Source organism: Humulus lupulus, chromosome 1, assembly GCF_963169125.1.
Source record: "Humulus lupulus chromosome 1, drHumLupu1.1, whole genome shotgun sequence".
Lineage (NCBI taxonomy): Eukaryota > Viridiplantae > Streptophyta > Magnoliopsida > Rosales > Cannabaceae > Humulus > Humulus lupulus.
Genome location: NC_084793.1, coordinates 53,224,896 through 53,252,208, shown reverse-complemented (window position 1 = coordinate 53,252,208; position 27,313 = coordinate 53,224,896). Strand labels below are relative to the sequence as shown.

Here is a 27,313-nt window from a genome sequence, read left to right as displayed (position 1 = left end):
GTGCTCGGGGGCTCGAGCATGGTTTGTCTATACCCCAATAAGTTATGGCACACAGGCCTAAATTTTAAAATTATGAACAATCCTTAGGGACCTCTTCCACCAGGTCGATGATCGAGTCTATACTCGGGGCGCCCTCTGCCGGGTGGACCACAACCTGGGCTGTTTTAGTAGCCGGAGTTGCCTTAGTTGGCTGGATGGCCTTGGTAGATGGGGTCACCTCAGCCGTTTGAACCACTTAGGTCGCCTTGGCAACTGAAGCCACTTCCGCAGCCTGAGTCGCTCGAAGACACTCTTAAAAGAGGAGTCTATACTTCTAGAGCTCTTTAGTGAAATCCATGCTCATGTCTTGGTTGTGATACCAGGCCACGTAGAAGGCATCCTAGACGATTGTCTCAACCTCCTTCTTCAGTTTGTCCACCTGACACCAAGAGGACCTGTTCATCTCCATGGCTTGGAGGGCTTTTCTCTCCTCTAGTTAAGCTCGGTCGATAGCCTCCTTAGCCTGCTCTTAAAGTTGGGAGTTTTCAAGGACCACTCGGGCGACCTCGGCTGTGGCATTCTTAGCCTCCTCTTGGGCTCGCTGCATACTCTCTGTGGCTGTTTCCATTTCCTCTTTGGCCCGTTGCATATCCTTGGTGGCCTTTTGGACAGCTTCTTCAAGCTCTCGAGAGAGTTTCTGCTCGGCTTCGAGGGTAGCCTGGGCTCAAACAAGCTATTCTCGAGGGCCTTGGAGTTTCTCCTTAAGGGAGGTTATTTTGTCCCAGGACCTCTGGAGTTCGTATGACTTCTCCATCATGATGTCTCCCAAGAACAGGGTATAAGTGGTAATTTACAATCCTCAAAAGTTATTACAATAAAATCTAGACTAATGGCAAAATACAAGTTTTAGAGCTCTGTCCCTATAACTATCCCTCGGCCGTGGCGGTCGAGCAGCTAACTATGTACACTTTTCCCCCAGAGCTCTCCAATTCATGGTTGGTCCAGCTTCCATTTGCCTTTACCTACACCACATAACACCCGTGAGCCAAGGCCCAGCAAGAAAACCATAAACAACAAGCACATAAAGCAACAGTAATATTCAATCAATCTTAACTCAACCAGTTCAATTATTTAACATAATTCAAGTATAAAATTAAACAGTGGTAAACACTTCATCTCAAATATATATCATAATCAATTACACAAATGCTCAGGGTTGGCACACTTAGTCCGAGCCCTCTGTTTATCCAGCTGACCCCGGCTCGCTTAGGCCGAGCTACTTTTAGTATGCTTATCATCAGCCCCGGCACCCTTAGGTCATTCATTCTCATATAACATAACAATTGTACAATTACATAGTACATGTATCCAATTATTGGGAACCTCAGTCCCATTCACAACCACAAGGGTGCAGTTTTCTTATCTCAAATCCCGAGCAGAGAATTGAAAGGACGGTCCCGAGAACGATCCTCAGTCCTGAGCCTTAGTAATAAACCTAGTCACAGTGTCAATGGGTGATCATCAATTCATAACCCAAATAAATGTTTAGGAAACAAAAACTAGCCTTCGGGACCTTGAATTCTACTAAACCGGGTAGTAGAAATCGTCCCGAGCACTTAGGTTCGAACCCCCGAACCTTCCCAAGCCTAAAAACTAACCTAGGCCAAGGTTCCCTAGGTGGGTCGCGACCTGGCCCTGAGGGTCGCGGCGCGCCCTCAAATCGGAAAGCCCTCCCATGGCATTCTGGGCATGCGGGTTGCGGCACCCATGAGCTGGGTCGCAGGGCGCCCCCACGAACCTAGAATTTTCTGGGTTATCTCAGCATCCTTCCCAACCAAAACCTCAAAATTCAACTTTAACAAACACCCTAACCAAAAATCAAGCTCCATGTAATTCTAGGACTCTTAATCACATATCTTAAGCATAAAACCTCAAGAATCATACTGAAGCTACTACCTCAATTCAGTGGTAATTCATCACCCAATATTCAGTTCAATTCCAACCTAATGATCTACATTTTTAGCAAAACAGAGACAAGACTTTACCTCAATTGTTGCTTGAATCCTCAAAAACTTTCTGCCCTCTACCAGCTTTAAATTCCTGACTTCTTAGGCTTCAAATCCAGCATTTCCCCAGCTTAACCCGAGCTTTTCTCCTTCAATTTCTCTTCAGCTTCAAGTATAGGAGAGAGAGAAAGAATTCGTACAAGAGGAAAGAGAGAAAGTTTAGGACATTCTAGTGCTTTTAATGAGTTGCGATCAATCCTAGATCCTCAGCTAAACCCAACCTTTATTCAACAAAGACTAAAATACCCCTTAATTATCACAGCCCTTCCTATTGCTTCTAAGGACATAATAGTCATTTATCCCAATTCCCCATTAATTCCTCAAGTGTTCCTACCATTTACCAATTAATCATATCACGTTCAACTAATTACCAAATACTTATTCATTACTCAATAAATCCCAAAATATTCTCTAAATTCCCAAAATACCCACAGGCTCCCCCGAGCCGAGTATTTAAACCCCGTTGTGACTAGTTCGCTAATCTGCTCACTAGGATCGTCTCGAGCCATATACTGTAAATATATCTACATAATAATGTGGTCTCAACCATTTATCACATATAATCACATTTATGCCCTTAATGAGCCAAAATTACAAATATGTCCTTATGAACAATAAAGGGTCCACATGCATATTTAATACTCATAAACATGCAAATAACATACTCACATAATCATATTAATCATGCATGCCACATAGTCACGCATTTAACTAATTAAACATACATATATCCAATTATGCCCTCCCAGCACGCTAATCAAGGCACTAAGCCCTATTAGCAATTTTGGGTCGTTACAGTATGCCTCGAATTTTCTTTTTTCCAATATTTACTTGTGACCTTATTTTTTGACAACTCTTCTACCGTCTTCCACAATTAAGTAAGCCTTATTTTTGTAATTTTATTGCTTAATTCATAATATTATAGTTTACAATAACAATACTAATGCTCAATTAAACTTTACTAGAAATATAAATACAAGTCCTGTTTGGAGCCTTTAATTTCTTTTTGTAATACACCATGAATAAGGGATGAGTGATGATAGTATTATTTTCCTTCTTTTTTATTTCATTATACATTGAAATAGTAACCTAAATTACGACAGTAAATACTCATCTTATGATGACATACTTTTGCTTATAATTGTGTGCTTAGTAAATTATAATTGAAAAATATTCATTCCATTTGGGAAAGTTTTTTTTTTTTAATGGTAATCAGCAATTTCATTAAGCCATATCAAGCAAAAGTACATCAATTAAATTATTCGGCGCCGAAGCTAACGAATTACTACAACCAGCATTCAAGCATGAGGCTCGTGCCAAATGGTGAGCAACACGATTAGCGGATCGCTTAACAAAACATAAAGAAACATTAAAGTTTTTAGTTTTGCTTATATCTAAAAACACAAGACAAGGAAGAGTTTCACTTATATTTTTCGTGTAAATAACTATGATATAAATATTTTTTTTCTTATGAAAAGTTTTTTTTTAAATGTTTGGATAATCAATCAAAAAGTTATATTCTACGAGTAAATTAGAAATAATAAAAATTATTCTAATTTAACAATAACTTATCAAAAGGTCTTTAGAGAAAAATTAAGGGATTCTAGCTTGTTTAAAAAGATCTTTTGAATTAAAAAAAATAAATTTATTTTTTACCTAAATACTCTTAAAAGTACTTTTTTAATTAAAAAAGCTAAGAACACCTTAAAATAAGTTTAGCCAAATATAGTTGTCGAATACAAAAATAATATTATAATATTTGATAAACTCTATAATTAGACTAATTTGTTGATGTAAAAAATTAGAATAATAATTTTTTTAAATTAATTTTTTATGATTATATTATTTATTTCAAATAATTTATATAATAAATAAATATATAAATAATTATAGATTCTTTCATAAGCCGAAATATAAAGTTGGATTATAATTTATATCAATTTTAAATTTTAGATTTACCTACATCATAAATTCTTTAATAACCAATTGCAAAAAAAAATTCAGAAAGTAATTTTTAAATTTCTAAAAACTTTACCAAACTGGAAGATTTTATTGTTTATAATTCAAATTTTAGGAGAAAATCGTGAAAATGAGAGTAATATATAGATCATGCTATTGCTGCTAGCACTCATGAATTCCAGTAGACAATTTACAACGTAGGAGCCAAGAGCAGCTTCAAAATCAGATGCTCTTCTCACTTTAAAAAAAATACACAAACTAGGCCCTATAAATTATAATTAATATTTTTTTTATAATTTCTAAAAACAAACAAATTAAAATCTATCAGTCTAACGTATGTGTTTTCCATATACCTTTTGATTGAGAAGATCCTGTTATCTTTACAACTTTCTTCTTAGTATGGCGTTTCTTTCTGTTGACATTTTCTTGACCAATGTTATCTACTTTTGTTATGTCAACTCTCACTATGTGGTGATCAGAAGTACCCTTGGATGAAAAGACCGAGTATGATCCAGGGACAAACTGGTAACAAGAGTTTGGAGAACCCAATATGTAATCTACTCGAGTTCCATACTTACATGTCCCTTGTACACCTGCATATTCCAATGTTCAATACATTAGTAGCTCAATAAGTTATATGGTCGCTACCACAAAATTAAGTTTTATCGTCACTTTTTATATTAAAAATAAAATTTCGAAAGTACGTCCCGTTTCACAAACAAATGACATGAAAAAAATGTATCCACCTTTCTGGGCAAGGATCAAGGTATGATAATATATTAAGAGCCTCTCATGTGGCTTTCTTAAAACAAGAAATAAGAGAGGCCTTTTGCAGTTCTTGCGATTTTTCCTCGCTTGTTTTACAAAAGCAACGAGAAAGACCTTCTTCTCTCGTCGTTTTTTAATAAATGTTTTTTCGTCAATTAAATAGACGTTGCTTGTTAAAATCACAAAAAACAATAAAAAAAAAAACCAGCTTAAAAAGTGACGGAAATTAAATACCAATTTTGTAGTAATAGTTTAAGACAACTAAAACAAAAAGAATAAAACTAGACTTCTGAAATTTAAACAGACAAATAGATAACTAGTACGTACTTTGGCCTTTGGCTATCATCACAACTGACTCACATTCTCCAGCGTAATCCTTAGCATCTGTGTACTCTTTACTCTTTAAATATTTCATTACTTCGACCTTTGGCGTGGGCTTTCCTAGCTCTTCATAGTACTGCAATTTCGTGTAATCCTTAGACATAAAGATCATGAGGGGATAGAGAGCTATATAAATACACACATATATATACGAACCTTTACAATGTCAGACCATCTTTCTTGTGAGTAATCTGTCTCTTCAAGGGAGTTGAGGCCTCCAACTAAGATGTGGGGCTCGTTATTGGATTGAATTATGGCGTTTATCTGCTTCATGCGCCAATTTTCATCTAGGTGATCAAGGTGGGTACAGTGGAAGTTAATTTCTCCAACTTGAGGAACATCAATTGTGGCCTTCAGAACATTCCTGAATATATATGATAAAAACCAAAGTAGAAAATTAAACACATACTTTGTTCTTTCTTATTCATTGTCACCACCATTCTTTTATTTGTCTTTTTTTACTTTATTTTTCTCTAAGTCCCATACAAAATAAAGAAAATTTTCCATTATCTGATAAAAATGTGCGGAAAAAATCTTTTTTTTTTCTTGTAGTATGTATAGACTAATAATATTGTATGAAGTTACTATAAAACACCTTAAAATGCTTAACATTATATGTGTTGATATATTTATTTAGTATAAGGTACTAACACTATTTATTAAATTATAATAAATGAGACTTTATTCAACACACAAAAATGCCACTTCATGAAATATCATACACTTAAGGTAGCTTATAACATTAATCTATCATTTAATATTAACTAAATTTATGACCCAAATTTTTTTATCCTTCTTTAATCATAAATATCAACTCAAAGTAGATCACCGTATTATTAAACAAGATAATCCATGATGAGAAATAAAAGGTTAGATTCGAGTGGTATGGGAGTCAACAGCTTTTGGTCAATTCATACAGCTGTTATTTGGTAGTGGCCCATGTCCTTGGTCCCTAGTCCTCACTCACATTGGTTTTTTATTTTGACATAGCGTAAATACAATCCAGACAAGAGGATATGACGAAAAAATATAGTACGTTAACCTTTTAGAGTAAGTAATAATCTTCTAAGTTAAGACACAAAAATCAAGGGGAAAGATAAGAGAAAGAACAGAATGAAAAATTCAGAAAGTCAGCTAATGTATAGAAATGCATTTTAAAGTAGTTTTTTTTTTTAAATAAAAGTAAAACAATTTTTTAATATTTTTTTGGAATAACGTTAGCAATTTAATTATGTCTATTCTTAAATTCCTTGAGCTTTTAACGTTTATCTACAAAACATAATGATGAAAACTATTAAAGCCTTCTTTACAAGAAAAGTGACCAACTTTATTTAACAATATATTGATCATTTCAGCACTGAAATGAAGAAGAAATTTCCTCGAAGTTCTACCCATTTCACCACTTCATTCAGGCAATAATAAAAGAATCATCATCATTCAATGGATAAGAAAATAAAAGAAGGAAAAATTATTAATTTGCTTCTTTTCAAAGAAAAAAAAGTAATGCAAAAAGGAAATAAACACTAAAATAAATAATGAATAGTATTATTCAATACCTGAAATCAGTGTCGTCGAAAATCTTCTGAACCTTCCAGTGCTTAATGGGCCACTTTGACAAGATGGCGTTGCCGTATTCCGGCGCCCAACTCTCGGCGAAAACGTAGCTCATACCCAAAGCCGAAGCTAAATCTGACAAGGGTTTCATGGCTTTTTCTTCCTCTGCTTTCACATCTTGCAGAGCTAATATATCAGCGTCTAGCTCTTTCAAAACTTCCAGCACAGTCCTTCTGCTTCTGAACGCATCATCTCCATCTCCACCCTGGTCAATACTGCCGGAAAAGCTCACACTCGATCTCAATGGAGCTTTCCCTCTGAGAAATCTAGTGATGGAAGAAGAACCCTCTTTCTCTCTCTCACTCTCATCTTCCGCGAAGCTTAATTTCCTATTTCGCAGTAACGAAATCTCATTATCTGGCAAATTAATCGAAACCCTCAATTTCGATTTCGTGAACTTCTGTTGCTTAGAGAGATTTTCAGAGCTATTATTAGTAATATTTATGGAATTGGGATGTAATGGAGATTGCTTGAGAATACTCTTAGGTCGGTCATTAGCTGACTTGGTTCGTAAATTGAGGCTCCTAGTCTTTAAAACGTCGCCGTTTTCGTCGTCGAAGTTTGCCATCTTGGGTACCGCTGGAGCCATAGAAAACAGGGCAGCGTTAAACGTCGCAACCCGTACAGACGTTATAGTCGTCGTCGATTCACCTAAATGACCATTTGGGTGTACCGCAGCCGATGCCACTGAGCCAGAAACCCTGGTTGGTTCCGTTTGGGCTCGGTCGTGAGGTTTGGAGCTCGATTTTCCGAACCTCCTGATAATGACTTTGGGTTTTGACCGGCGGCGAATCCGCCATCGGAAACGTGAGTACAGAAGACGAAGGTTCCGGTTGAGGAGTTTAAACATTGTGGGAGAATGGGTTTGGGTCACAAAGAAGCTCTTAGTTCTTCTCCTTTTTCTTCAAAAATCACCATGAAAAGTTTGAGAGAATTTTCAAAGAGCAACTTTGGCATGAAAGAATGATGTATGGTGTTGTTATGTCTGGTTCAGAAGTATTTTAATATAAAAAAATAAAATGAAAGAAAATTGTGCTTGATGACACGTGGCAGCTAATGAGTGTCTGACTGTGACGTTTGGGGTTTTTTATTCTGACGGACAGTGAGGGAGAAGAGATGCCGTTCTTAACTGCTCCCCGGAGAAAAATGTGTAATTGGACAGAACAGAGGAAGTGTGACGTACAATAAGATAATCATATTATTGGAAAAGAAAAAGAATAATTTGTTTTTATTTATTGTAATTCTAATTAAGAAAAAAATTAATATTTAATTTTTATAAAAATGGGAGAAATAAACAAATAATAGAGCAGCCAACAACTCTGATCCAAGCCATGCAAGCAGGATTCTTATTTGGAACGCCACGTCACCTATAATCCGGCGTATCCAACTCCCATGCATCTTTGTGGAGCCCACGATTCGATTTTATTTGAGATCAAACCTAATTAATTTTATATTCCTAATCCTAGCTAGTGTCGATGTAGTTAAGCTCACAATATTCATCTAGTTACACTACATCAATAATGATATTTTCCTAAAAAAAACCATTTTACGTACCGTTTGTAATTTAGTCGAAATTAGTACTTTATTTTTTTAACTTAACATTGAATATAATTGAGTTTTTTTCTCACAAAATAAGTAGTACACTATGTTTGATTGAATTTTGTATTGTATTAATTATTACAATTATAAATTTTAATACAGTATCAACCGTAGTATTAAATACATAAAAAATGATATGTGTTAGCTCGTATTATAATATTTTTTAAATTAATTTGTATTATAGTAAGGACCAAGGGTAGGTCCAGGTCTAGGACCGAAGTCGGGGCCAGGGTAGAGGCTGGGGTCGGGGGCGGGGCAGGAATCTGTAGCCAGGGTTTAGATTCAGGATCTAGCAATACAATATAATACGACATACCAAATGTGTCCTTAAAGCATAATATAGTGAAATGATCCACCTAGTAAGTATTAGTAATTTGATATTTAGTATTTTATGAATAATTTTTCGCGATTTAAGAATTGTTATATAACCCACATGCATTCCTGATCTTAATATAATAAAATGGATATTTTTTTAACTTGAACTAGTCCCAAAAGATTTTTTCTTGAGAACCTCTTTAGTATTTTTCATTTTAATGAAAAACTTCTTTAGTTTTATCCTTACATTACGAAATAAATTAGTTTTGTCCAAACAAAATAAACTACTTCAATGTTTTTGTATATATACAGAGAGAGACTTTTTTAAACAAAATAAATACATAGATTTTGGTGAGAAAAAGAAAAAAAAAAAAAAAAAAAAGGAAGTTCAAGGGAAATGTTTTCCTAATTTGTATAGGCTTTGTTTGGACCTTGGATTTCACTTAGGAATATTTTTATAATGAAAAATAAAATGGAAAAAAATAGAAGAAAATATTTCCCACAAATTTAATAAGATTTTTTTTACATATTTATAATTATTGTAATTTAAAAAAAATTATACTATATTTAAGTTTTAATCTTTCTAGAAAAAAAATTCTTAATTGTTATAAATTCTTTACAAATTTTGTTGTAGTGATATTTCATTATTTAAACTCTTTATTGCTCTATATTTTCTTCCCATTTTTCTCTCTTTTATTTTTTGTGCTTAAGCTCCAATGAAAAAATATTTTCCTCTTTTATATCTCTTTATATATATACTAGATACAAGTAATGTACAATACACGTTCGTTTGCTTAGTTTTATTTATATAATTTATTAATTATTGTTTACCCAAAAATGGCTGCTGTTGACGTGGCAAGGACTTCTCGCACGTGGCTGACACATGGCAGCGTCATTTTGAAGGGGTGCTGTTCGACTATCGACCAGAACCTTATTGCCTCATCAAGCCTCACGAATAGATACGACCAGATTGGTCGCATGCTGCGGCTTATTTCCTTTAAAGATATGTAATCTTGTAATAGTTACATTTTATTATTTCCTATTTATTACCTTAATACGCTGATATTAAGGATAATTAAGGCTCATTGGACCATATAACCCCCCTTGAGCCTATAAATATGCATGAGAAGGCTCAAGGAAGGGACCTTTGAATATTTTTCTGAATACAGAGAGTAAGAGCGTATAGTGTGATTATCCACCAAAAGGTTGTAATTCTCCTAAGGCTTATGAAACCCAAGAACCCTAGTTCTTTGATCACGACATTGAGATTCAACATCAATAATAGCACTAAGTGGACGTAGGTTATTACCATACATTGGGGTCGAACCACTATAAATCATCTGCATCAATTCTTTACCATTTGATTCCATTCTTAATTGTCATTTCATTTCTTTGTCGTAATTGTCACTCCGTGTCGTTGGCCAAATTGAGGGTCAACATTCTGGTGCTTTCATTGGGAGTTTGATTAAAAGCTTTAAGAAAGTCAAATGGAAAAGACATTCAAGAGAGCTGGACAGGCCGTTGACGCTGCATCATCTCAACCTCCTCCTCCAAATGTGGCGGAGAATGAACTGCATTTAGAGTTTGAAGAGGAGGAGTTGGATTCGGAAACGTTGAGGGCAACACTGGGGGGTGTTGCAGGACGAGTTGGCCAATCTGAAGGCCAACCAGGAGAGTGGTGTGGAAACCATGGCGCTACAGCAGAGGGAGATTGATCGTCAGTGCTAAGAGCTGGATGAGAGGTAGGCAGACATGGACCTTCGGCAAAGAGAGGCCATGACCGCTCTTGAAGCAGCCATTCAATTGGCTCGAGGGCAGGCTGTGCTGGCCTCTCAGCCGGACTAGCCACCGAGTGCGCCACCTCAGCGGGCTCCCAATCCCAGTCCTTCTCTCCAGCCAGCAAGCCCTCAAAGGCCGGAGCAGCCACTTGTGCCTCAGGATGATATCCCAATGCGGGATCCTGAGCAGCAGCCGCCATCTCAGGCTGGTCGCGGCAATCCCCAGTGCCAGAGGCAGAATAGGACCGGGCAGCCACCCCGCAGTCCTAGACGCCCAAGGGACGAAGAGTCAAATCCACTGAGCAGAGGGCAACGTCCTTTTGCCAACAGAAGTCATAATGAGTCGGGCTCTGTGGTCAGGGGTCCCCCACGGCATGGTAATGCACGGGGACCCAATGACCAGCGCAGGCCTCCCCCTGACGCTCGGGAGATGCCAGCCCGAGGAGGAAACAATGTCAACAGCCAGTCACGCCATAGCAGGTCACAGTTCAGAGACGATCATGGCTATAATGAGGCCGATTCAGGCAGGGGTAATGTTGGTCGGAGGAATGAAGAAAGAGGTTTAGACGGAAACCCCCCACCTAGAGAAAATAGGCCGACGAGCCATAACGTTTGGGGGCAACCCCGACAAAATAACATCTTTGATCAGCTAGGAGTTAGCGAGCAGAGGTGCATGGATGATGATTTGAGGGACGTACTCAACGGCCGTCGTGAGAGGCACGACGAGTACGCTCCTTCGGCACCGATCGCCCCAGCGATCCCAGACGCGGCTCTAAACCAGGCAGTACAGAAGCTAGTTGGGAGTCGAACGTCCCATATAGAGTACGATCGGAGGAGAGGCACTCTGTTTGTGCAAAGAATCGCTGTGGCAGAAACCCCCAGTAAACTAAAAATGCCAGTATTGCCAAACTTTGATGGGTACGGAGACCCAGTATCTCATGTCAACAAATTTGAGATACAAATGGATATACAGAAAGTGTCAGGCGATACTCGCTGCAGGATCTTCCCCGCAACACTGTCTGACACCACCCAGGAGTGGTTCTTTAAGTTCCCTCCTGCTAGCATAGTATCCTGGGAGATATTCGTGAAGGAATTTTACGGACAATTTTATGCGGGTCGCGTACACCCCACTGAGGCCAACCAGCTGGTCGAGATACGCCGGAAGGAGGGAGAGCCCTTAAAGGAGTATGTCCAGCGCTTCATGCGAGCAGCAGCTGGAGCCAAGACAGTGGAGGACGAGGGAAAAATAATGGCCCTAACTACTGGGGTTAGACGCCATTCTCCTCTCTGGAGTACCCTAAGAAAGAATGGGGTAAATAGTACCCAAGAGTTTTTGGATCGAGCTGATTGATATACCAAGCTCGAGGACACGATTGCCAACGAGGGGAAATTTCCCACGAAGGACAAGGGGTCGAAGGAAGAACCCACCAAGGCCGCCAATGGGTCGGAGAAGCCCAATGGCAACGGCAAGGGCAACGGGAATTGAAATGGCAGAAATGGTGGAAAATGGGCGAGCAATGAGCCAATAACATCTGAGAATAAACGCCCCAAAGGCAATAAATATGAGCCGAGATTCACCAACTACACGACCCTTGTCGAAAGTCGAGCAGAGCTCTACCAGGTGACCAGCTCTAATGTTCCTTATAAGCGACCCGCACCTATAAGGAAGGATGTCTCCAAGTGGGATACCACAAAATTCTGTCATTTTCACAACGACTACGGACATGATACCAATGAGTGCAACCAGTTGAAGGACGAGATTGAGTTCATGATCAGGCAGAGACATCTAAGGAGATATGTGCGAGCCGCAGGAGGGTCTGAGCGAGAGACTCAAGGTGGCAACGAGCACGCCGACGCTCGCCACCTTTATAGCCAGCTCCTGTGGTAGGCACGTTACTCACCATCTGTGGCGGCCCACACCTTGCAGGGGACGGTGGGAAGGCAAGGGAATGATACGCTCGAACTCTACGCCATGACCAGGACATCGAGATGATGAGTGTGGAGGATCGAGCACCAAAGAAGTCCCGAACAGAGGAGGAATTAATAACCTTCTCTGAGGACGATGCCCAGCACGTACGATTCCCACACTCCAATCTGCTGGTCATTGACGTTCAAGTTACCAACATGATGGTTAAGACGGTGTTGGTTGACACAGGAAGCTCAGTCAACATCCTATACAAGTCTTCATTGGAAAGAATGAAATTGTCCGTCAAGGAATTGGAGCCATGCGACCAAACCATTTATGGTTTTTCTGGCAAAGGGCTCGCCCCAACTGGGTCGATTAGGCTCCCAGTTACAACAGGAACTACACCTGCTAATAGGACATTACTCACTAGTTTCATAGTAGTTGATTGTCCTTCGGTATATAATGTTGTAATTAGCAGGCCAATTCTGGTCGACCTGCAAGCCGTTACCTTGATATGGCACCTTGCCATGAAATTCCCAACTGACGCAGGGATAGGATGCATGTTGGGAAATGCGAGGGAATGCTATAATGCCTCGATATCTAAGGCGAAGAAAGGTGTATCGAGGGAGGTTGCCGAAAAAGAGTTGCAAATGGCAATTGATGTACAAGCCCAATCAGGTGATAATGTCACCAAATAGGGCGTTGCCCAAAGTGAGGACAGATATTTAGATCCTCGCTTTGGGGATTTTGATGAAGAGATAGGACCCATCGAGGACCTTGAAGAGGTCCAACTCGATGAAGAAAATCCGACCAGAGTTGTGAAAGTCGGTAAAAGCTTAGAGACAACAACGAAGCAAGCACAAGTGGAATTTTTAAGGGAAAACCAGGAAGTCTTTGCCTGGTCGCACAAATACATGGTTGGAATAGACCTTGTAGTCATTAGCCATGTCCTGAACATAGACAAGAGTTTTCCACCAGTACAGCAAAAAAGAAGGCTGCTCGACAAAGATAGATCAAAAGCTCTAAAGGAAGAAGTCGAGAAGCTGAAGGAGAATGGATTCATCAGGGTAGGATTTTATCCATCATGGGTCTCTAATCCCGTACTTGTTCCCAAGTCAAATGGCAAGTGGCGAACATGCGTGGATTTCACAGACCTTAATAAAGCCTGCCCTAAAGATTGTTTCCCACTCCCTAGAATCAACCAATTGGTCGATGCCACTGTGGGCACGAGATTCTCTCATTCATGGATGCATACTCCGAGTATAACCAGATTAGTATGCATCCTCCTGATAAGGATCACACTAGCTTTCAGACTGACACAGGGCTTTACTGTTACAAAGTAATGTCGTTCAGTTTGAAAAACGCTGGTACGACTTACCAGCGACTGGTCAACCACATGTTTAAGGAGCTGACCAACACAAACATGGAAGTGTATGTTGATGACATGCTGGTTAAGTCGAAGAAGGTAGAAGGGCATATAGGGTGCTTGCAAGAATGCTTCAACGTCTTGAACAAGTATCAGATGAATCTGAATCCCCTTAAGTGCTCATTTGGAGTTGGATCAGGGAAATTCTTGGGATTTATAGTAAATTCGCGAGGGATTGAGGCCAATCCTGAGAAAATCAAAGCCTTGGTCGATATGAAATCGCTAGCAAAGATCAAGGATGTTCAGAGCTTGACCGGAAGAATTGCTGCTCTCAGTAGATTTATTTCCAAATCTACGGACAAATGCGTCCCATTTTTTAATCTACTTAGAGGCAACAAGAAATTTGAATGGACGGAGGAATGCAAGCAGGCTTTTCAAGCATTGAAGACGCACATGTCGCAACCACCGATCCTATCAAAGCCGGTTGATAAAGAAACTTTGTTCATCTACTTAGCGATCACAAAACATGCCGCTAGTGTTGTCCTAGTAAGAGAAGAGATAGGCGTGCAGAAGGCAGTTTATTACATAAGCAATAGATTAATAGGAGCGGAGCTGCGATATCCACCTATTGAAAATTACCCTATTGCTTAATCTTAGCCTCCAGAAAGCTTCGGCCCTACTTCCAAGCTCACCCAATCACGGTTTTGATCGACCAGCCTCTACGGCAAGTTCTGCAGAAGTCAGAAGCCGCAGGTAGATTATTGAAATGGGCTGTTGAACTTGGGCAATTTGATATCTCTTATTTTCCACGAGCAGCGATAAAAGGGCAAGCCCTGGCGGACTTTGTCGCAGAACTCGTTGGGCTTCCAGATAGCAAGCAGCCAGAAGCACCTGAAGATTCTGAGCCTCAAAACCAAACTCCCTCATGGAAGTTGTACACGGACGACTCTTCTAATGAACATCACGCAGGAGCAGGAGTGATTTTGATAACGCCTAAGGGGCATCGATTTCACTTCACAATCAGGTTTGACTTCGCTGCTTCTAACAACGAAGCCGAGTATGAAGCACTGCTCACTGGATTACGGCTAGCCAAAGACATGCACATAGAATCGCTTGATATCTACAGTGACTCCCAACTGGTGGTTAATCTAATCAGTGGAGAATATCAGGCCCGAGGCTTAAAAATGGTTGCTTACTTAAATAAAACAAATGATCTATTGGCACAGTTTGATAAGTACACTCTCCAGCAGGTACCTCGTGACCAGAATTCAAACACTGATGCTTTGGCCAAACTGGCAAGTGCCAAGGATGTCGACACTCTGAACATAGTGCCAGTTGAGCGACTATCTGCACCAAGCATCCAAGCAGAAGAGACATCTTTGGTGATTCAAGCGACAGATACATGGATGGCACCATACATAGAGTACCTAACACAGGGCATCTTACCGCCGGACAGAAACAAAGCTAGGACCCTTCAGCAGCAGGCTGCTAGGTATATCCTGATCGATGGAATCATGTACCGAAGGGGATACTCAATGCCACTCCTCAGATGTATTTCAAAAGAGAAGGTCAAAGAATTGATGAAAGAGGTCCACAAAGGCTTTTGTGGGGACCATGCTAGGGGCAGAGCTTATCAAAAAAGATCCTAAGGCAAGAATAATTTTGGCCATCAATGAATGAAGACTCGATGGAATTCGTGCGGAGGTGCGACAAGTGCCAGAGGTTCTCCAAAATTCCACGAGCAGCCCCTAATGAGCTAAAATAGATGCAAAGTCTGTGGCTGTTCGCAGTCTGGGGTATAGATTTAGTCGGATCTCTGCCCACAGGAAAGGGCGGCGTCAAGTACGCTGTGGTTGCCGTTGATTACTTCACAAAATGGGCTGAAGTTGAGCCACTCGCGACCATAACGACCAAGAAAGTGCTGGATTTCGTGGTAAAAAACATCGTATGTCACTATGGAAGTTCGAGGAAGATTGTCTTAGACAACGACACCAAGTTTGATAGTGATCTGTTCACAAATTTTTGCGAGCGACATGGAATTATCAAGAGCTTTTCTTCAGTCACTCATCCTCAAGCAAACAAACAAGTCAAAACAGTCAATAAAATGCTAAAGGGTGCTCTGAAGAAAAGACTTGAGGAAGCAAAGGGGGCATGGCCAGAGAAATTGCCTAAAGTCCTTTGGTCATATAGAACTTCCCATTGAACAGCAACAGGTCATACCCCATTCTCCCTAGCTTATGGATATGAGGCTATGTTGTCTGTTGAGTTAGATCCCCCATCGCATTGAAGAATAACGTACGATCAAGGCTCTAATAGCCAGCTATTGATGGAATCTCTTGATTTGGTTGATGAAAAGCGAGAACAAACCCAGCTTCGAGTAGCTGCTTACCAGCAAAGGTGGCCCGGTATTTCAATTCTAAAGTACATGAGAGGAAGTTCAATGTTAGAGACCTGGTACTTAGAAGGGTTTTTCTCAACACCCGCGACCCGGCCGCTGGAGTACTCGGACCTAATTGGGAAGGGCCATACCAAATTGAAGAAGTCCTCCATCCAGGCTCCTATAAACTTGCTCGCTTAAATGGAGATCTCATTCCTCGATGTTGGAATGGAGAACACCTGCGCAAGTACTATCAATAAACAATTCTTCTTAAAGAATTGGCTTGTATTAATTTTACTTTTTACAAGTTATGAAAAAGGGTTGGTCATTTTGTGTGAGTGATCGCTTATAAGTGTAAGATCATTTCGGTGATCACTCATACAGACATGATTTGTCCATTTATTACGAGAAATATAAGGGACTATGCGCAGCTAGTCATTCTTGCCAAATTATTGTATTTATTACAAGTATTTGCTCATTACGTGTGTTGTTTTGCTGTATTATCGTTTTAAATTATTTTCTACGAGCAGTAATGTTCAAATAGGTTTTGGTCAAGGCAAGTGACTGAGCACCTAAAGCTCCTCAATCACTTAGGGGCAGATAAGGTATCTAGTAAAGCAAAACACATCGAAAGGTATGTAAACACATGAGTAAAATAAGTGAAAGCATGCTACGGTACTTAGAGTATTTTTCAAAATTTTATATTTTGTTAAATCAAACCAAAGTACTATGCTAAGCTCGGTTATACGAACATATATTATAATAAAACACAAATATTATAATATCAAAAAGGAATCCCTTTACACCGCGAGCAATAGCTGCTCGAATGTAATTGTTCGTCAAAAGTAAAGCTGCCCATGCAGCAAGAAAAATTAAAAAAACAATTGTCTTTACATCACAACCTGTAGGTCGCGTATTCAAAAGATAATAAAGTAAAAGACTACGAGGCTGGGGGATCTTAAGGAGTGCTCTGGTCGACAGTAGCGTCAGCTTCATTGTCCGTGTCGTCAATCCCTGTTGCCAGGGAAATCTCTGGGGAAGCAGGAATTTTGGCTCTTTCTTCTTCCTCCAGGCGAATGGTGCATTGGTACATTAGAGTTCGTCTCAAGCGCTCAGACAGATAGCTAAAGTCGACTTTTTGATTGTGCTTCCAGAACTCGTAGAAGCAAAGGTGGGTGGCTTCCCTATACTTCTCCATGTTTTTGACATTAGCCTCCTCAAGCTCTTTAATGCGCCCCTCCAGATCCTCCGTCTCCTTCCTGCTCGCAATCAGATCAAGCTCGAGTTGTCTGGCCTCTTGGTAGTTGAGTTTTGCATTCTCCCTGAATTTTATTTTGTCTTCATTAGATTTTTTCAGGGCAGCCCGACTCTCCAGCAACTCTTCGGTCAGCTGGGCTTTCTGCTCGCGCAGTTCTTCATTCTACTTAGCCAGTTCTGCATTTTTCTCAAGCAGGTCGGCATTCTTCCCCTCGAGCGCCTTCACTGCCTCAGCAAGCCTGCTGTCAAAATCTTTGGTCTGGGAGATCATTGCACCCGCGCGGCGCCAGCCAGCAGTCATAGTCAGCAATCCCTACGCCCAGATAAAAGGAATAAGATGATGGCAGAAATTAAGAGTAAAATGACTCAGCAACGAAAAGCAACTTACACTGACTATCTCATTCAGCCCTCGGTTTATTATTTGGTCAATTTCCATGGAGCTGGTACCGATGATGGCCTCTTGACTGCGTTTGTGCTTAGAGAGTTTGTATATTCTGTCCCTGGCCGAACTGACCACGGTGCTGGCCAAAGTGTCTTCGGGCTGAGTACGATGTAGCTGGTCGAAAGGCACTGAAGGAGTAGAGTGCTGGTCGAACGGTGGAGTTGACGACGGCTGGTCGAGTGGAGAAGGAGGTGGCATGGTTTCCTTTGAAGTAGCAGCTGCTGAAGGACCCTCAATCCGGGTCTTCTTTGAAGCAGTTTTGCTGCTTTCTCCGCGAACCCTCTTGCTGTCTTTCTTCCTGCTCGAGGAAGTAGCAGCGGCCTTGTAGTGCTCGAACACGTTTTCAGACGACATATCTGCATAAAAGAAAACAATACGAGCAGTGAGACAAAATGTATGGATGGAGCTAAAAAGGAAAGCAAGGAAATTATAAGTAAAATACATGTGCTATAACTGCTGGTCGCTACATTACTTACTGAACTACTACTACCCTCACTTACTGCCTGGAAGAAGTCTGAACCTAAGTTTGGAGTATACTTAAAGTTTTCGTCCCCATCAAATAAGTGACAGGGAATTGGAAAACTATCTAAGAATGAGAAAACAGTACTATTCTCATATGAGGACTCATCGATGGGTGCAGAGGGTTCGGTAGCTTTCTTTTTTCCCTTTCCCAGTGAGGTAGGGGGAGCAGCAGCTCATGGGGTGCTAGAGGGTTCCCTGATTGTCACTCTAGTCGTCCTCCTCCTTTGAGGTTGCGACACATATGGTTGCTGCTCGGGAATCTCCTCGCCGATGGCACTCTCCGCTGTTGACTCCCTCACATCCTGGTGAGGTGTTAGAAGCCCGACCAGCCTCAGGTTAGCTTCTGTGACCAGCTGTTTGACGCTCTTCTCTACGTCAGTCATGTTAGCCAAGAGTGCTGATCGGACTTCCATGTCTGGAGTGGGAGTCGGTCACAGCCATGGAACTGAAATACACTAAATCTCTAAGGGGAATGCAGGAAGAATTAAAAGAATATAAACGACCAGGAGAACAAATATGTTACCTCCTTGAGTGAAGGCCAGGTTGTTGGCGACCATGTCGGTAGTCAAAAAGTACTCTAGATGGTACTTCCCCGCATTAGAAATGAAGGTGGTGTCACTCAGGAAAGTGCGGGTCGTTTCCTGGTGGCAGAAATGAAAGAACCCCGTGTTCTCTTGGTTGGGGTTGGATTTGAGGTCGGACAAGTAGTTGACCTCATGTGGCGTAGGAACATGCCACTTCTTATGACTGTAAAGGATATAGAGTACAGAGAGCATTCTATACCCATTTGGGGTTATTTGGAAAGGAGCGACCCCAAAATAGTTGGCCACTCCTTGGAAGAAAGGATGGAGAGGCAGGATCGCTCCCGCCTCGATGTGATACCTCGACCAGGCGCTGAAGGCGTCTCCAGGCAGATTCGCCCGTTGGTCTCTGGTGGGTTGGACTAGGGTCACCCCAAGAAGTCCATACTTCCTGATGTAATTGGCAATCATCCTAACCGTTACTCGGCTAGGAGGGGCAACGTACCATTCGACATTTGGTCGAATAGCGTTTCGAAGTTGGGCTTGAGTTTGGATTTCTGGGTCGGGGGTATTTCCTTCTCGACCACTGGTCGAAGGAATTTCAGCTTGAGGAGTAGGCTGATTTAAAGGAGTGGAAGGTTTCTTTTTCTGGGCTTTGAACTTTACTCGACCCATGTTTTGAGGTGGGGTCAATGGATTGTTTGGGATGACATGAGAAAAAAGGATCTCAAGGATCAGCAACGACGGTTGCTCCTTGTCCTCAAGCAATTGGGCCAGCAAGTCGTCGTCGATGGGCCTCTCACCTCCCCACGGATCTTGCATGAAAGTCTGCAAACAGAAAAGTGGAAGATGAGAATCTATGGCCTAAAAAATTTGTGTGTAAAAGTTGGAATAACGCTGCTCTCGTATAAAAGTTAAGCTTTTATACGACCAGCAGCATTCTGACAAAAAACACTATATTTCAAGCAAACAGTTTGGAAAATGGATTAAAAAGCAGAAGTGAAAAGTTTTTCTTGAAAAACTTTTCGACTCTGAAAGGGTGGGAAAAACTCAGTTTTTTCTACATGCTCATAAATCGAATTTTTACTTCGATTTCACGCCCTAAGTTAAATATTCTAACTACCAAACTGGTTCCTACCCTATAAAGCCTTATTTTACTACCCTCTCAAACACAGATCAGTATAATCGTCTACCCCGAAGTAATTTCTCACAAACAGTCGAAAATGCTCAAAAAACTCAGAATACAAAACGAAAATGGAACAGGTATTGCATGGCATCTCAAACAACTGAAAGGTTCGGAACACATACTTGAATGAAAATTAGAGTACGAACATCAACGTTTCGAACGTCTGAGTAGAAGTTCCTTGGATCTGCGATGAAAGTTTCTAGTATTTTGAAGGGGTGCTGTTCGACTATTGACCAGAACCTTATTGCCTCATCAAGCCTCACGATTAGATACGACTAGACTGGTCGCATGCTGCGGTTTATTTCCTTTAAAGATATGTAATATTGTAATAGTTACATTTTATTATTTCCTATGTATTACTTTAATACGCTGATATTAAGGATAATTAAGGCTCATTAGCCAATGTAACCCCCCTTGAGCCTATAAATATGCATGAGAAGGCTCAAGGAAGGGACCTTTGAATATTTTTCTGAATACAGAGAGTAAGAGCGTATAGTGTGATTATCCACCAAAATGTTGTAATTCTTCTAAGGCTTGTGAAACTCAAGAACCTTAGTTCTTTGATCACGACATTGGGATTTAACATCAATAATAGCACTAAGTGGACGTAGGTTATTGCCATTCATTGGGGCCGAACCACTATAAATCATCTGCATCAATTATTTACCATTTGATTCTATTCTTAATTGTCATTTCATTTCTTTGTCGTAATTTTGACTCCGTGTCGTTGGCCAAATCGATGGTCAACAATTATATTTATTAAATTTGTATTCTTGTCATATAAATTTTAAATAAATAATATTATATATAAAAGAATGATATAAACATATTAAATGAAAAATTAAATCAAAACACTATTTATGATTTTTTTAAAATATATATACATATATAATATGATAATCTTTTCAAATATAAGTGATAATTTTTTTAATAAAAATTAAGATTATGTATTATATATTATTATTATAATGATATTTTATAATATTTACATTTATATTGATATATGTATTAAATATTATTATAAAATTAGGATTATATATTATTATCATAATAATATTTTATAATATTTAAATTTATATTAATATAATTATTAAATATTTGGTTTTGTATTATATATTATTATAATAATGATATTGGACAAATAGTTACATTTTTTGTAACTAACTACATAAGGTTTTAATAGGTGATTAAAGTTAAAAAAAATATTGTTAGATTTTAATTTTAGAAATAAAATTTTATTTCTAAATGCAAAAATTGAATTAATTATTTATTAAAATAATAATTACGTGATTATCATATAAGTTAATTAATTCATTTTTGACATTTAAGTCTTCATTTAAATTTTTAATATTTAAATAACCATGTAATTTAAATTAATGGTTAAGATGATATAGTTTTTTTTAAAAAAAATAGAAGTTGAACCACATGGTATGGTATTTCTATGTGTCCTAATAATGTAAGGCAGTCACTTATAAATGTAAAATAACTTACTGTTTTACATAAATAATGAGTTCATTTCATTAAATTTATAGTAATAAAATGATTGAGTTACTAAGATTTATAAATCACTTAGAGCACTTCCTATTTATTATACCAATTTCTAATAATCTAAAAACAATTTGTTATGTTTGTTTAGTAATATATTTTAGCTATCAAGTATAGTTTGTGGTTGTGAGATTAATTATTAAGTTTGTGTTGTAAATTTAATTAATATGCCATGCATGACACGTTCTATAATGGACAACGGTGGCATGAAAAATGGTTTTTTAAACTAGATTCCTAATTTTATTTTATTTTTTTGACAAAATTGAATATTGGGATTAGTAATCCTACTTTTAATTTTTTCGGTAAAATATTCAAATGCTAAAAATATTAGATTAGGAACTTCTGTATGTTGATGAAACAGTTATAAATTTTAATTGTAAAAAAATCTTATCTATTATTTTGATGAAATTTTTTTGATTTTTGGGAAGATTATAATAAATAATTTTTCTAGAAAAATAAGATAAATCTTAATCGTTATCTTTTTAAGGAAATAAAAATATTTTAAATAAATACTGTATAATCAAGTTAGTATCAAGTTATAGGTCACTAATTAATGCTTATTAAATATTTTTAGTTATATGTAAAATTATTCACAATCATTCAATGACTAAAATTAATGTAACTATCATTGAATATATATTGACGTAACCATTGAGTACTTACCCTAATTATATTTTATAATATTTGAATTTGAATTTATATTAATATAATTATTATATATGTAGTATTATATTAAATATTATTATAATAATGATATTTTATAATATTTAAATTTATATTAATATAATTGATAAATATCTATTTTTAAGTTAGTTTTAAATGTATATTTCATTAAATATTTAGAATATTCCATTAAAGTTAACAAAATAAACTGTTAAAATAAAAAATTTATGTTATCTACATACTTTTTATACAGAAGAGATATATTTCTTGTTCTGTAATTTTCTTTTAATATTGCACTATATCTTTTTAATGTATGGGAAAAAGAAAGAACTCCAGGAAAACTTTCATAAAAAAGTTCCATTTGAAACTTTCGGGTCCACAATGCAATTTATTCCTATAGCATAAATTTTGAAACGTGGTTTTTTATCATGAAATAGACATGAAGCAAATTCTTTATAACAAAATAAGTGTTGCTATTTGGCACCTTAAGGTATTCAACACTACATGAGGTAACAACATATGATTAGTTAGCGATACCTCATAATATTTATTAAATCCAAATGTTTGAGACCCGATATTGGATTGCACCAATAGCGATATATCACCTCCTTGTAGTGTTGGGCACCAATGGTGCCCTTTAGTATTTCTCTAACAACATAGCTACAAAAGGAAGTCTTTTATGTCTTATTCATTGTGTTGATATTCCTAATAAAAAACTCATATATATCACATAGGAAAATATTATAGTCTGACCCTGTATTTTTTTCGAATACGCAATTGGCCTCTATAGTTTGTAAAATGAAAATTCAGACCCTTTATATTACAAAATATATCAAAATAGTATTGCATACCTAATTTTAGTCAAAATATTTTCAATTATAAGATCATTTATTGGATTGTTGGTGATGTGATGTGTTCAGAGAAGCAGAAAATGTTGTCAAGAAGCTAAGAAATAAATATTATATTTGAAAATATTTAGATCAAAATTGAGTTTAGGTACTACTTTAATCTATTTTATTAAATAAAAAGTTTGAATTGTCATTTAACAAAACATAGGGACCAATCGCGTATTTGTGAAAAACACAAGAACCAAACTAGTATTTTCTCTATCATATATGCATGTAGGGAGCTTCTTAGGTAGGAACGTCACTTTTGGTAGGGATGTTTTCTATTTTCGATACCTAGAGAAATTATAACCTAATTTTTTTTATATGACAACTACATGATAGATAGTAGGCATCCCACCAATTTTCATAAAATCAGGGTTCAAATAGTCAATTTTACACACATATAAAAAAAAAAAAAAGCAGGCAAGCTTGAAACTGACTATGTGAACCCTGATTACGACACTATAAATTATTCTAAATTTCAAGGAAACTGGTAGGATGCATGCTATACCTACAATGTACACCGTCATATATACAAAAAAAATTGAGTTATAATTTTTCCGTGTGCCAAAAACAAAAATGTCTCTACGCGTATGAGCAAAAATGATGCCATTTCCTAAGAATTTACCAATGTATATATATTATTTGTGTTTAAAATTAGTTGCAACGCCCCAAATTTCCTAATATGGCTTAGTGCCTAGATTAGGGGGGCGGGAGGTAATAATTGAATTAATGGAATGCGTATGTGTTATGAGCATGTTATTATGTGAATTATGTTATGATATGATTACACTTGCATGTTTATGTGTATTAAATATGCGTGTGAGCTCGTTTCTTATTTGAAGGACATTTTTGTAATTTTGACTCGTTGATGGTATAATTGTAAATATATGTGATATGTGATTGCGACCACAATATTATGTGGATATATTTGAGTTACCCGACACGAGGTGATCCTAGGGAGCTAGTTAGCGGAAAAGTCACAATGGGGTAAAATACCCAGCTCCGGGTGAGCTTAGGAGTATTTTGGTCATTTGGTAAATTACCATGAATTATAGAGTAACGAGAATTAGTTGATGGTTATTGGATTGATGGATTATTTGGGATTGTGTGAGACCTATTTGAGATTAGTGGGAATTATGCCAAAAGACTAGAATACCATTGGTCTTGGTTAAGGGGCATTGATTTGGCTAGGGGTAAATTGGTCAATTACCCTATATCTAGAGTGAAGGGTAACCTTAGCTTAAGGTTTTGGGTCGCTCATGTTTCAAACTCTCTGTTCTCTCATTTTGGTTAACTCTCAAAAGCTCTCAAGGATTTCAAGACACCAATTGCATTTTTCTTTGAGAATTGAGGAAGTAGTGACAAGCAAAGGAAATGGCAGTTGCTAGGGGTTGTGTTTGGTGAAGAGGATTGTGAATCACAGATATGAGGTAAGCAGCCATTTCCTAGTGATTTGTTATGAGTTTTCTGTAGTAATAGTGTTCTTGAGCTCTTTGGGTGGTGAATTCTATAAATTAGTTTTTGATGTGTTTGTGATGGTTTGGATTGGTGGGTTTTATTGCCTAGGCCTAGTGGTAGATTCTTGTAGCTGGAATCCTGCTAAAAACATCGGGTATAATTGAATTTAGGGTTTGAAATTGGATGGAAATCGTAAGTTTACAATTTGGGAAGAAACACCATGTTCTGGGCATATTTTCAGTTTCTGGCGACCTAGCACGACCGCGCTAATGTCCCAGAAAAAGGGGAATTGGAATTCAATTTTGGGGCTTGAGTCGAGGGGTGCGACCGCGTCAATGGTCCAGAAGCCCCAAATTTTATGTGGGCGCGACTGCGCCAAGAGCAGGCGCGATCTTGCCAGGGGCCCCAAAATGCTAGTTTTCTGATTTTTAGGGCTAGGCCCGGGGGCTTGGGGAATCTGACTTGGGCTTGAGGACTCAGGGGGACATTTTTAGCGCCCCGTTAACTGGGAACCATGGTTTTAAGAGTTAGAGTTCGGTTTGGAACTTAGGGTCTAGGGTTAAGTCTTGATGAACGTATACTTGTTGTGACTAGGCTTTCCGCCAGGCTCGGGTCAAAATTAGCGCTCAGGGTCGTTCTACTAGTTGCACGCAGATCGAGGTAAGAAAATTTCACCTGATGCATGATTGGGGCTTGGCCTGGCTATTAATGTAATATGATTGGGGCTTGGCCCATCTGTTAAATGTAAACCTGATTAGGGCTCGAGCCCAACTAATGAGCATGATTATAATTGTGCATGTGTATATCTGTGTAATTACATTATAATATGTTGTATCTGTGTGTGATGATTGTATTATATGTATGTCTGTTCCTAGATGGGAGTCTCGGCTTATAATTCGGGGGTCTGTCTGCTGCACCTAACCAAAAGCTCAGCCTACTAGTCGAGGGTATATTTGATTGAAAAGGAGCTCGGCTCATAAGCCGATGAATTAAAAGGCTCGACTTATAAGTCGATGGTTTACAAGGCTTGATTTATGAGTTGAGGGTTTGCAAGGCTTAACTTATAAGCCGTGGTCGGCATTATGCACGTTGAGCGCAGGCCGTTATGGCTAGGCCACCCTGGGATTGCACCATGCACTTGAATGGCTTGCCACTTTAATAAATGGGAGTGCGACACACACTTGTGTGACCCTATGGTCACTTACTTGTACATGGCGTATGCTTGGTTTCAGTTATTATTAAGCATGCTGTTATATGTTGTTGACTATCTGATTCTGTTAATATATTTTCTTGCTGAGTCTTTTGGCTCACAGGTGCTTTGTGGTGCAGGTAAGGGTAAGGAGAAGCTTGGCCAGCCATGAGTTGGTGAGCATTAGAGGTGATGTGTACATATGCAGTCCGCTCGACTGCCATGGCCGAGTTATCGCAGGGAAACTAGGGCTGGACTCTATTTTGTCGCTTAGGCCGACTTATTTCTTAATCGCTGGGTTGTAACAAACTTTTAAACTTGTATTTTTGGATTCCATGTAAAGACTATAGTTTTATTTTAATGGAAATATTTATTTCTTGACCAAAATTTTTAATACTTGAATCCTTAGTGGCTTAATCACATGTTTTAGTCTAAATAACTCGTTTAGCGAATCCAACACCAAATTAAACACACGTGGTAACAAACCCTAATTAGTAGGACGTTACATTAGTGGTCGTGGGTTCAACTTATAACTACAAGTTGTGATGTGTCAACTAAAGAGAAAATTTACATGAGCTTTGAAATTAATGGTCACTCTCTTCCCATCGATGATAATAATAATAATAATATTCACATGTATTATTGATCTTTTATAAATAACATATATAACATTAATTATGTACCAATGTACAACAACAATATCTTTCCACCCAAAACAACTTCAAAATCGATCTCAATACAAATTTAATTTAAGTGGGCTCTCTTATTTTGCATACACTCGGACATGGTAGGTGGGTTTTAGCTATCACTTCTATTAGAGATGTGCCACGCTAGTAGGCTATTAGCTAGCTTTGTATAATTACCTAATAATCTACTACTATTCTCTTAACTTATTTAGCCTAATAATAGTTATATATTTAGAAACAATGGTGTATAATTATATTATTGCCTTTTAGCTATTTAATTAAGTGAAAAAAGGTATAATGTAACAATAATTCATATAGTTTTATTTGAAAAATTATTATTTTATTTTTATTTTTTAATTATCATATAAATTTTAAATAAATAAATAATATCATATATATATATATATAATAAAAGAAGATATTTAAAACACTGAAATCAGAATCCTAGATTGAACGTTATGACTACAATATTATCATTATAGATGACAAAATATTAGAGAAAAAAGAAATTATGATTTATTTACTTATACATAATGAGACATATAAATTAAGGGAGGAGGAGAAAAAATACTCTTACAGAAGTAGACAAATGATAGATCCAGAGTGATTGTATGATTGAGAGAGAGCAACGATAGTGACTCGTGGGAATATAGTACCCAAACAATTCAATCATAGAATAGTGCTCTACAATATAAATACAAGAGTAATGATATGTACATTCAAAATATGTACTCAAATATTATACACAATGACGTGATATTATTTTTTAAAATAGATTATCCTAATTTTAATAAATGTGATTAACTAGACTAAACTATCACATCTTTGTGTGTAATATTTATATGT

The 27,313-nt window shown here is 37.9% G+C and overlaps 1 protein-coding gene across 1 annotated transcript; it reads right to left on the bottom strand.

The window, feature by feature from the left end:
- Window positions 1-4,126: 4,126 nt before the first annotated feature.
- Window positions 4,127-7,755, bottom strand: LOC133792479 (uncharacterized). Its single transcript, XM_062230390.1, has 4 exons — window positions 6,710-7,755; window positions 5,310-5,517; window positions 5,100-5,229; window positions 4,127-4,597 (listed from the first exon to the last, which is right to left on the bottom strand). Exons 1-4 carry the CDS (start codon window positions 7,615-7,617, stop codon window positions 4,329-4,331), a joined length of 1,515 nt encoding a protein of 504 aa, XP_062086374.1. The 5' UTR covers window positions 7,618-7,755; the 3' UTR covers window positions 4,127-4,328.
- Window positions 7,756-27,313: the final 19,558 nt, after the last annotated feature.

Coding starts and splice junctions, on each gene's coding strand:
- LOC133792479 (XM_062230390.1), bottom strand. CDS start 7,617: ATGTTTAAACTCCTCAACCGGAACCTTCGTCTTCTGTACTCACGTTTC. Junction 5,518..6,709: donor TTCGACGACACTGATTTCAG/GTATTGAATAAT, acceptor ATATATATTCAG/GAATGTTCTGAAGGCCACAA. Junction 5,230..5,309: donor GATGGTCTGACATTGTAAAG/GTTCGTATATAT, acceptor ACGAAATTGCAG/TACTATGAAGAGCTAGGAAA.